This window comes from Populus trichocarpa, chromosome 12, assembly GCF_000002775.5.
Source record: "Populus trichocarpa isolate Nisqually-1 chromosome 12, P.trichocarpa_v4.1, whole genome shotgun sequence".
Taxonomy (NCBI): Eukaryota; Viridiplantae; Streptophyta; class Magnoliopsida; order Malpighiales; family Salicaceae; genus Populus; species Populus trichocarpa.
In genome coordinates, this window is record NC_037296.2 from 1,366,382 (window position 1) to 1,379,459 (window position 13,078).

Sequence of the window (13,078 nt, forward strand, 5' to 3'; positions counted from 1 at the left end):
TGAGTCATTTCCAAGCTCTTTATTGTTATGCTCCTCCACAGATGGAGTGGTTGGCGCAAGAGCCTACTCCAATAGCTGCGGTGGAAGAGGTGTTGCAGGGGAGGGCAAACATGGATCACACACTGAAGAAGCAGCTAGAAACAGCAAGGCACAAAATGAAGCAACTTTCTGATAAAAAACTAACAGAGAGGGAATTTGCAGAGGGTGACTGGGTTTTCTGAAACTGCAGCCTTATAGGCAAAACAATGTGGCAGCAAGAAAAAACCTTAAGCTCAATCCTAGGTACTATGGCCCTTATCAGATCAGCAAAAGGATTGGAATAGTGGCTTATGAGTTGAAGCTTCCAAAGGGAAGCTAGATACATCCAGTATTCCATATATCTTTACTTAAGAGAAACATTGGAGATGCAACCATTGTGTCATCCAAGCTGCCAGTATCAGATAAAGAAGGGCGAATGCAAGTCTTGCCTATAGCCATACTGGATAGGAAGCTGATGAAGAAGGGTAATGGAGCAGCTACTGCAGTATTGGTTCAGTGGTCTAATCTCTATCCAGAAGATGCAACTTGGGAAGATCTTACTGATCTACAGAAGCAGTTTCCAGATTGCCAAGCAGTTTTCAAAACATCTTAATTGAGCATTCTCGTGGACAAGAAGACACTCAAGGAGGAGTATTGTTATAGCTAAGAATAAAAATAGCAGTGACAGTTATTAGCTCTTAATAATAGCAGGTGCAAGGCACGTGGGAGGTAGTTAGGAATCAGTTAGTCTGTTAGTAGTTAGTAAGCACGTAATGCATGTTAACTGATATATAAGGGAAGAAGTTGATGTATTGCACACGAAAAGTAATAAACATAATTCATTCTTCTAAAATCTCAGTCTTTTTCTCTCTGTTTCTTCCATTTCTTCAGTCTTTGTTAAGCCAAGCTTGACAAGTTGGCATGTTATAGTCCGGCAACGAAAAATGTTATTTGATGAAGATCCACCGACAAGGATCCTCATATTTTCCGATGGTGATTCACACGCTTTGTACAATGTTATCAGTTGGTCGTCTGGTGCTCGTGTGCTTATCGTCCCTGCTTGTCTGTCCAATTAGGAGGATCTCAAACGCCACATAGGAATCCATAATCAGTATCACATAATCAATAGTTGATGGATGGATAGATAGATACAAAAGTACATAGACACACTAGATAACATTCCTTAAAGTTGATTACAACAAAGTACAATACTGATGATTATTCTTTTATTTTTACAATCAAACAAGTGAAGTAAAATTTATTAGCCACAGAAAAGGAAAGGAGGAATTGTACAGACACTGAAGCAATCGAACCTTGAGTACTAAAAAAAAGATCGAACAAAGTTTCCCAAAGTGATGAACAGGACGATCAATCCAACAACGGTTCCAGTGCCTATCCAAACATTCTTGAAATAATGTCTTCTGAGGTAGGCCTTTCTCTTGTTAAACCGGCTGTCATAGTATTTATCTAAAGCTTGGGCGAGCCTGTTATAGCACGAAGAGACTTCTGCGATTCCTTGGCAAAGTTTGTTAATCAGCTTAGCCACGCCATCACTTTCTCCAAGCATATTAACAATAACTTCACTTTTAATGAGCAAATCTGCATCTTCTTTGGTATCCACAAGAAAATCCAAGAATATAACATACCCGCAGATGAACGCTTCATAAGGATAATGACACTGCTCCAGCGCCATCAGGTTTCGAAAGAGACATTCAGTATGATCGTCAATCTCAAGGGTTGGAAGATATAACTTACCTTTCTCGATAGAATCATCTTCCGGATCCGTCCATGATTTTATGTTATATTCAACTGGCTTCTTTGGCTTGAACTTCATTCCTGCTTGGTGCAGCCTAGTTGCTCTGTAATGTTTTTTAATTGTCTGACTACTTGGGTCTTTTGGGTTTGGATCTTTGGTGTTTAGGTCTTTGGGAAGAAAAAAAGATCTTACCAGATCAGTGAAATGTAATGGTTTCTCAGGACTGGTTTTGTTCTTGTTCTTGTTGTACTTCTTAAAGAACGTGCAAGTAAGTTCCCGGAAAGCTATACATGGACAACAGCAATCGGTTTCAGGTAGACAAGAACAACAGGTTTTATCGGTTTCAGGTAGACAAGAGCAACCGGTTTTAGGTGGACAAGAGTAACCGGTTATATTATATTTGGAGACAATACCATATAAAACTTGAAGAATAAAGAACGGCAGCTGATTCTCGAGTAATATCAGGTCCCGTTGCACAGCAGATCTCAGCCAGGGTTTAGCTATTATATAATCGTACTTATATTTCTCCTGGTATTTCTCCTGGTATTTCTCTGTATCTTCTTTGCCTTGAGATTTTTTATCTTCCTTAAATTCTCTATTCTTCAAGAAGAGCTCAAAGATGAATACAGCATCCCATAGAATCATCTTCCAAAACACCTTTTGATCCTCGCAACGTTTAGAAGAATCATCTTCAGAACAATCGAGGATTTCAACTTCACGATCCTTTGGATCCTTGCGAAGTTCAAATGCAGCATCTTCATAACAATTGTGGATTTTAAATTCACAACCTTTTGGATCCTTGCAAAGTTCATATGCAGCATCTTCATAACAATTGCGGATTTTATCTACACGACCTTTAATGGTCTCCACAAGGTCCTCCAGAACCGGTTTCCGTTTTCCCACGGGCAGTCTGTCAAGGAATTGTTTGAAATATCTTCGCTTCAGTTCTTTCATAAATTGGTTTTCATTCTTTTGGTGAATTGGGCCTATACAAATCACCTGAGGGGTATAGGCATCTTTATTTACTTGACGAATGTCTACCGGGACATGGTAGATACACATCTCTTCCGGCAAGGTCGTTTGCATTCTATCTGGAAAGTCTTTCAAAAGCTCTTCAATATCAATTGAAGTGCTCGCTGAACCACTGCCACCGGCCATCTGTCTAATTTCACTGCTCAAATGACAATAAATGTCTGTCATTACCCAAGGGAATCAATTTTAAAAAAAAAAACCCTACTCCCTATTTTTAAGTATTTGAAGTTTGAACTCCTCAATAGAATCTTCCGGGTTGAAAACTTGTTCCCAACCTGACCCATCCTAATTATCGCTAGGAATTACTCCTAATTTTGTTTGATGTTCATTTTCCCCGATGCCTGTGTTATTCGGGACCCATTTATTTTGTCTCTTATTTGGTTTTCTTGGCTGGTTTGTTTTTTCTAGTGCATCGGCTAGCTTCGAGTCATTTTTTTTTCTTTTTTGAATAGCTAGCAAGCATCATTAAAGAAAAAAGAAATTAGACCATTTCATTGCCGGCTGGACTCCAGGGTAAAAATAATGTTAGTAAGACAAAAAAGATTTGAGCGGTTGATATCACACAAATCAGGAAGACTAACATATTGAATGATTTTAGTGACAGGACCCAAACCTTTGAGGGCACAACCGAAAGTAGAGGTAGAGCTATCCGGACTCTTCTTCAAATCCCCAACTGCAGAAAGTAAGGTCGTTACTTTCCCAGGCGAATAGCACAAGAGCAAGCTGTTTGTCCAGAATTAAGAGCTCTCAACAGGAACCTGTGCATATATGGCTCAATCAAGGAATATCCATGCATGTAGAAAACAAAAGGAAATACCGAGCAGAAAATAGAGCAAAAAATTCATTATTGTATGAATAATCCATGGTTTTCCAATCAAACGCAGTGATTTGAATTTTATCTGTATGGCAATGAGGTCATGATACTTAATTCCGAACCGGCCAAGTCATTTGGAGTTTAATCTTAACCCTGCTGCAACTCGAAAATTGTTCTTGTTTTTTCTCAGCATAGGTATGAGCTTATGCATACGGTATATAAACAAAGGAAGAAAAGGGATATTGGGCCATAAATGGGTGATTCAGTTAAAAGAATTAAAAGTTGAACTGACATCAAATAGATTGCAACATATTGAATGAAGACATTTTAGAAGGTGAAGAAGATAGAGAGGAGAAATAAACCTTGGAGGTCTTAGGGTGAAAGAAGACAGAGGAGAAATAAACCTTGGAGGTCTTTCTATAATGCCTTTTCCATAACATGCGTTGCTTCCACATATATATAATGCCGCTGCTAGCTCCTTGTTATCAAACACGTGGTTTGTTTTGATTCGAGTGTCTAGATCTAACTGTTCGAAGGTGTTTCAATAAGCCTATCAAGCTGATTCTTCAATTTAAAGATTTTTAGTTTATTACAATAAAATATATTAAATATTAAAATATATTTTTTTAAAAAATAGATTTTAATATAAATTTAGATCTATAAGTATATAAAATAACAACTCATGATAAACATGATTTTAATATAAATATAAACAAAAATACTAACATTCATATTAAACATATATTCAAACTTGCAATATATATAAGATTAAAATCCTAACATGCATGCTAATAACAAAAATAATAACGCTTAAATTAAAATAATTATAAAAGAGTACTTGTTGAGGCACTTTAAATGAATAAAATTTTTATTATTGTCAAGGATGAATTCTTTGTTCTTAAAGCTTTATTGCTCCTCACTATGTGATTAGGATATTTGTAATATGCCTTTCAGGATTTCAACAACACTATCTTTGTTTAGATGCACTTTCAAATCAAGATATTTGAACCAAAGTAAAAAGACTCAATTATATCTCAATAAAGCTCCAAATTTGTTGGGAGGAAAACCAAAGTATAAAAGAAGAAGAAAAACAGTACTTATTAATAAGGTGAGAAAGAGTGTATAAAAATATAAAAAACATTGTTTAAACTCTTTATTCACCCCTTTTTTTATAGTGAATTTTGAAAGTTAAAATGTTAAAGAATTAGTTCTCACTATTTAACCTTTGATTACCTATCATAAAACAAGAATTAAATTTGAATATAGTAGTTATAAATTTAAATTTTTTAAGCTGAAAAAAACTGTACGAATTTGCTTGAAATGCTTCTGGAAAATTCATGGGATGAATTGGACAAACAATAAGCTAGAAGAAATAATTAATTCTTCATGAACTAGATTCAAGTCCAAATTTTAGCTGGCAAAATATAATGTTTTGTGACAAAAAATATTATTTTACAATAAATTCATGCTTAGATCCGGCCTGACAGGCTTATGCGTTTAAGACTAAAAGTCTAAAACTCACTTTACGTAGAACCTCTCTCCTCTACAATCTTGAGTGTTTTTTAGGTTCAAATTTAACTTTTCAACTACCCCTTTTATAAATATCAAGAAAGTTTTGTTTTTTGTTTTTTTTTTCCAATATAGAATAAAGTTCTTTAGAGGGTTTTGAGTTTTACTAAAACATGCCAACCAATGGTTTTTTTAGATCAATTTTTCATTCACCTATAATTTATTTAAATCATGTTATTGTTCTATATTAAATACCATATGTTGAAAATTGAATTCCAATAAAGTTTTAATCCAAACCTCACTTTTAATTTGATCTGAAATGTTCCTATTAAACATTTTATTTAAATAAATTTTTAACTGTTGCTTCTTAATTATTTAGATTAGGGTGATTATATTTTTTTTTAGATTAATAATGAGATGCTTGTCAATTTTTATTCAATATATTTTAATATTAAGGAGAGTTTTATTTTATTAATTTAAAATTTTTGATGTGTTTGAGTTTGCTTAAGCATGTTTATTAAATTTTGTTTTTTTGAAAATATGTTTTTATTCTTCCCATAAGAGAACGAAGTTGGGTTGTGTCAATTCTATCATTCGTAGCACAATTTATTTTTGTGTTTTGAAAAGTTTTTGAAAAAAATAATTTTTTTTTATTTTAAATTAATAATTTTATTATTATTTTTGGATTATTTTGATACGTTGATGTTAAAAATAATTTTTTAAAAATAAAAAATATATTATTTTAATATATATTTTAAATATAAAATATTTTAAAAAATTATCATTCATACTCTAAAACATTCCTTTAGACATGTTGAGTGCTGTGATAGGGATTTTCAAGCCCATTTAAGTTCAATAAAACCAAATAGACCGAAGCCCAATTCTATAATCCACCATCGTCCAAAATCCAATGTTGTTTATAAGTGAACTTTGTGCCTTTCTAAGATCTAAATAAAAAATTATTATTTTTAAAATTGACAAGTTTTTTATCAAATATAAAAATTTAGATAACTTAATATAATAATAAATGATGTTGATATTTCACATCGTCTAGGTGACTATTATATATAGTTTTATCTTTTAAAGTATAATGGATCACATGATAGGACACTTGAACATCATAAATAAACATATGTCTATTTTGAGATAAGAAAATTTAATTAAATTTTAACTTGAAATTCTTGAACTAGCTTTCAAGACTTGTTGCATAGTACTAAAATTTACATGGCAAGTAAGATATGCAAGACTATATAAGCAAACAAGTCACTAACTTTAATTTGCAAGTTGTCCATGCTAGGAGTATTGATATGACATAATATTAATACCGACAAGAACTAGTCATTTGCTTTTAGTTCGTAACTTGAAAATTAGATAATGTTCACATTAACAATACATGATATATGCATTAATTTCCACGTTTTGGAAAACAAAAATAGAAACTACCTTAGTAAATTAACTCCTCTGTTTTATTAAAAGCTCGGACTTATAATTGATCTGGAGAAAACTGATCAACCCGCAAGGTCAACCCGAAATCTGGGTAACCCCGCAAAACCTAGTGGAGATCCTTTTTTCTCTCTCAAATATGTTTTTTTCTTTTTGCCAGAGACCCCTTTTTTTTCATATTTTTCAGTTAGTTACTAACACATTTGAAAGTTTACTATATAAATACTAGAAGAATATTTTATTTTTTCAATGTGAGATTTGAAGCTCTTTAGTATATATACTCTATATTCACAAGAAAAAAAATTATGTTTTTTCAATATGAGATAAAAAAACCTTTTTGGTTTAATTACTTCAACTTAAAAAATAAGATAATATCTTTTCAATGTGAGATAAAAAAACCTTTTGAAATAATATTTTAAACTTCATTATTTACAACATGTATAATCTATATCCAGATGGATTGTTTTTTAATTTTTTTATATGAAATATTAAAATCTCAATTATTATTTTTAATATTATCGGGTTGATCCGTGTAACTCGGGACTCGGCCCCTTAACCTAATCAATCTCCAGACCGAGTTTGATAACTATGCTTTTAACTAAAAAGTAAAGAAAATGATTGCGAGATATGATATTTTTTAAAGCGAAAATAAATTTTTTAAAAGCACAATATTTATTTATAAAACATATTTTCCGTAATGCCACTTTCATGTCATATTCCTAGACAACATAACTGACAAAACACAACATATATATAAAAAAATGATTTTAATTAAAACAAGCCTATTGAAATTAACAGATTGGCACTAGAAACTACTCCCTCTTTATCAAAAGATAGCAAGAAAAAAAAACTTGATTAAAAAGTATATGAACTTAATGAGAAGGTGTTACACCACAAATCAAAGTTATCAAAATTATAGTGCTCAAATGGATATGTCCATAGTAAAAATATAATGTGGGCTTTTTTATAAGAAGTTCTCAAATTCAAATCATGAAAGGAGTGGCTAGGAAATTAGAGATTAAGAATGACTGTTTTCAAATCATGTTAGAAATACGTACAATTTGTTATTCAATTTTGGAATTATCTATAATTGCCAGGATTAATGCTTTCCATTTGCAAATTACACTACAGGATTGATCCCCAGCAAGCAAGCAAGTAGCCAAAGTTGGTTCCTCTTCCTTCATTCACAGGCCTCGGGAACATAAAACACATCCGAGCAGGAGAAAAGTCATGGGACATTTTTACTCTAAATTTCCACTTTTTGCCGGAATTAACTTCCATAAAATGGAAATAGAGCAACCGTAAAGTATTATTTGTAGGTTTTCTAATTATTTGGGCTCCAACTTCTTTAAGTAAAAGGAAAAAAAGAAAAAGAAAAGGAGAGAGAGATAAAAGAACACAAATTGATCGATTGGGATTTAACAGTTAATTAAAGGGAAAAAGGAGAAAAAATAACCTAACAAATAGCAATAGCACGAGACCACCTCCCCCACATAGATGCGAAGGAATGGAAACATTTCCATGTGCATGTTTTCTTTGCCTTGTTTATAGTGTTAGTTTGTGGTTTTATTTTTTCTTTTTTTCTTTTTTTCGTTTTCTTCCTTCTTGTGTTATGATTTTATATATGCATCAGTACGAGGTACACCTAATTAATGTAAGCTTATTTCTTGTTTTGAAATTTAGACTGTTAATTTAAATTGCTTAATATATTATGAGTACTGTTAATTTGTTTAATTTCTTGGTATGATATATATATATTTGCATCATTTATGTGGGGGATGCTATTAAATTGGTCATTAGAATTTCTAAGGAAATTAACTTAGTAGTTGATACTTTGAATTATTATTGAAAGGTCTTAATTATTTATAAACTCAAAATCCATTAAACTTCTTATTTATATAAAAGTGTAACGAAAGGTCTTCTTCGCATACAAGTTTAGAATTTGACCCCATATGATGAGCTTACCGAAATCTGTTCAATCATTAATTTTTTAAAACGTCCAAAAGGGTTACACTATTTCATTAACTTTTAAGCTGAAATTCTACGAGTAGCTTTCGAGACTTGCTAATATTTACATGGCAAATAATCAATAATCAATATGTTATTTGTAACACATGTTATAAGAATTTATGATATCCAAGACTATATAAGCAAACAAGTCACATACTTTAATTTGCATGCTGGCCATGCTAGGAGTATTGATATGACATAATATTAATACTGACAAGGACTAATCATTTGTGTTAGGTACAATAAATAATTTGTAATTTGAAAATTAGATAGGGTTCATACATAACAATACATGATATATGCATTAACTTCAATGTTTTGGAAAACAATAAACATAAAATTAAAATACCTTTATAAATCAACTTTTATAAATTAATGCACAACTTAATAAATTATTCATTTATCAATTAAATAATATCTCAATTAAATAACAAATTTTCATGGTCTTAAAAGTATTAATTCATATAGGTTTAGATGTGCTTTCATTTTATATTCCTAGTCAACATAATATTGCATATCATTACAAACACAACATTGAGATATAATCAGGAAGAAACTATTTCAAATAAGCATGTTCAAATCAACCGGTTGTTATTATAAACTACCCTCTTCTTGTGTATAAATTGTAAGAAAAAATTGATTAAAAGAATAAAAGATTTGATTAGTTTTTGTTGCTTGTGAAGCAACATAGTTTTATTTTTTGGTATTGGAGAGGCTATTGTAAAATATGATACAAAGTCCATTAAAAAAGTAGGGGAATAAAATCTAAGAAATCCGTTCTAATTAATTTGAGACTAATGGTAATTAGTTGATTCAAATCAATTCTTGAAAGATTGTAAAGGATCTAAATGGAGATTTTATGTATTTTCATGAAAACATTACAACAAAAACATTGCATATAGGAATAAATGATGTTGATATTTCACATCGTCTAGGTGAGCATTATACGTAATCTTATCTTTTAAAGTCTAACGAACCACATGATGGGACAATTGAACATCATCAATAAGCATCTGTCTATTTTGACATAAGATAATTTAATTAAATTTTAACCTTGAATTCTTGAAGTAGCTTTCAAGACTTGTTGCATAGTACTGGCATTTACATGGCAATTAACGAATATGTTATTTGCTCCACATGTTATAAGAAATCGAGATATGCAAGACTATATAAGCAAACAAGTCACACACTTTAATTTGCATGCTGGCCATGCTAGGAGTATTGATATGACACAATATTAATACTGACAAGGACTAGTCATTTGTGTTTGGTACAACAAATAATTTGTAATTTGGAAATTAGATAGGGTTCATACATAACAATACATGATATATGCATTAACTTCAATGTTTTGGAAAACAATAAACATAAAATTAAAATACCTTTATAAATCAACTTTTTTTAATTAATGTATAACTTAATAAATTATTCATTTATCGATTAAATATAATCTCAATTAACTAACAAATTTCCTTGGTCTTAAAAGTATTAATTTATAGAGGTTTAGAAGTGCTTTCATTTTATATTCCTAGTCAACATAATATTGCATATCATTACAAACACAACATTGAGATATAATCAGGAAGAAACTATTTCAAATAAGCATGTTCAAATCAACCGGTTGTTATTATAAACTACCCTCTTCTTGTGTATAAATTGTAAGAAAAAATTGATTAAAAGAATAAAAGATTTGATTAGTTTTTGTTGCTTGTGAAGCAACATAGTTTTATTTTTTGGTATTGGAGAGGCTATTGTAAAATATGATACAAAGTCCATTAAAAAAGTAGGGGAATAAAATCTAAGAAATCCGTTCTAATTAATTTGAGACTAATGGTAATTAGTTGATTCAAATCAATTCTTGAAAGATTGTAAAGGATCTAAATGGAGATTTTATGTATTTTCATGAAAACATTACAACAAAAACATTGCATATAGGAATAAATGATGTTGATATTTCACATCGTCTAGGTGAGCATTATACGTAATCTTATCTTTTAAAGTCTAACGAACCACATGATGGGACAATTGAACATCATCAATAAGCATCTGTCTATTTTGACATAAGATAATTTAATTAAATTTTAACCTTGAATTCTTGAAGTAGCTTTCAAGACTTGTTGCATAGTACTGGCATTTACATGGCAATTAACGAATATGTTATTTGCTCCACATGTTATAAGAAATCGAGATATGCAAGACTATATAAGCAAACAAGTCACACACTTTAATTTGCATGCTGGCCATGCTAGGAGTATTGATATGACACAATATTAATACTGACAAGGACTAGTCATTTGTGTTTGGTACAACAAATAATTTGTAATTTGGAAATTAGATAGGGTTCATACATAACAATACATGATATATGCATTAACTTCAATGTTTTGGAAAACAATAAACATAAAATTAAAATACCTTTATAAATCAACTTTTTTTAATTAATGCACAACTTAATAAATTATTCATTTATCGATTAAATATAATCTCAATTAACTAACAAATTTCCTTGGTCTTAAAAGTATTAATTTATAGAGGTTTAGAAGTGCTTTCATTTTATATTCCTAGTCAACATAATATTGCATATCATTACAAACACAACATTGAGATATAATCAGGAAGAAACTATTTCAAATAAGCATGTTCAAATCAACCGGTTGTTATTATAAACTACCCTCTTCTTGTGTATAAATTGTAAGAAAAAATTGATTAAAAGAATAAAAGATTTGATTAGTTTTTGTTGCTTGTGAAGCAACATAGTTTATTTTTTGGTATTGGAGAGGCTATTGTAAAATATGATACAAAGTCCATTAAAAAAGTAGGGGAATAAAATCTAAGAAATCCGTTCTAATTAATTTGAGACTAATGGTAATTAGTTGATTCAAATCAATTCTTGAAAGATTGTAAAGGATCTAAATGGAGATTTTATGTATTTTCATGAAAACATTACAACAAAAACATTGCATATAGGAATAAATGATGTTGATATTTCACATCGTCTAGGTGAGCATTATACGTAATCTTATCTTTTAAAGTCTAACGAACCACATGATGGGACAATTGAACATCATCAATAAGCATCTGTCTATTTTGACATAAGATAATTTAATTAAATTTTAACCTTGAATTCTTGAAGTAGCTTTCAAGACTTGTTGCATAGTACTGGCATTTACATGGCAATTAACGAATATGTTATTTGCTCCACATGTTATAAGAAATCGAGATATGCAAGACTATATAAGCAAACAAGTCACACACTTTAATTTGCATGCTGGCCATGCTAGGAGTATTGATATGACACAATATTAATACTGACAAGGACTAGTCATTTGTGTTTGGTACAACAAATAATTTGTAATTTGGAAATTAGATAGGGTTCATACATAACAATACATGATATATGCATTAACTTCAATGTTTTGGAAAACAATAAACATAAAATTAAAATACCTTTATAAATCAACTTTTTTTAATTAATGTATAACTTAATAAATTATTCATTTATCGATTAAATATAATCTCAATTAACTAACAAATTTCCTTGGTCTTAAAAGTATTAATTTATAGAGGTTTAGAAGTGCTTTCATTTTATATTCCTAGTCAACATAATATTGCATATCATTACAAACACAACATTGAGATATAATCAGGAAGAAACTATTTCAAATAAGCATGTTCAAATCAACCGGTTGTTATTATAAACTACCCTCTTCTTGTGTATAAATTGTAAGAAAAAATTGATTAAAAGAATAAAAGATTTGATTAGTTTTTGTTGCTTGTGAAGCAACATAGTTTTATTTTTTGGTATTGGAGAGGCTATTGTAAAATATGATACAAAGTCCATTAAAAAAGTAGGGGAATAAAATCTAAGAAATCCGTTCTAATTAATTTGAGACTAATGGTAATTAGTTGATTCAAATCAATTCTTGAAAGATTGTAAAGGATCTAAATGGAGATTTTATGTATTTTCATGAAAACATTACAACAAAAACATTGCATATAGGAATAAATGATGTTGATATTTCACATCGTCTAGGTGAGCATTATACGTAATCTTATCTTTTAAAGTCTAACGAACCACATGATGGGACAATTGAACATCATCAATAAGCATCTGTCTATTTTGACATAAGATAATTTAATTAAATTTTAACCTTGAATTCTTGAAGTAGCTTTCAAGACTTGTTGCATAGTACTGGCATTTACATGGCAATTAACGAATATGTTATTTGCTCCACATGTTATAAGAAATCGAGATATGCAAGACTATATAAGCAAACAAGTCACACACTTTAATTTGCATGCTGGCCATGCTAGGAGTATTGATATGACACAATATTAATACTGACAAGGACTAGTCATTTGTGTTTGGTACAACAAATAATTTGTAATTTGGAAATTAGATAGGGTTCATACATAACAATACATGATATATGCATTAACTTCAATGTTTTGGAAAACAATAAACATAAAATTAAAATACCTTTATAAATCAACTT

The 13,078-nt window shown here is 30.3% G+C and overlaps 1 protein-coding gene across 3 annotated transcripts in view; it reads right to left on the reverse strand.

Moving 5' to 3' along the window:
* Nucleotides 1-1,167: 1,167 nt before the first annotated feature.
* Nucleotides 1,168-13,078, reverse strand: part of LOC18110681 (UPF0481 protein At3g47200) — a 55,769-nt gene continuing 43,858 nt past the window's right edge. The window contains exons 1-3 of one of the 3 annotated variants that reach the window (XM_024582242.2): nt 3,983-4,053; nt 3,420-3,564; nt 1,168-2,945 (exon numbers count right to left, since the gene is read on the reverse strand). In XM_024582242.2, the coding sequence (XP_024438010.1) occupies nt 1,340-2,932 (1,593 nt within the window). In that variant the 5' untranslated portion in view covers nt 2,933-2,945; nt 3,420-3,564; nt 3,983-4,053 and the 3' untranslated portion in view covers nt 1,168-1,339. Of the gene's footprint in view, nt 2,946-3,419; nt 3,565-3,982; nt 4,054-13,078 lie in introns of those variants that run through there. The other 2 variants (XM_052445714.1, XM_052445715.1) reach the window with 2 other exon arrangements.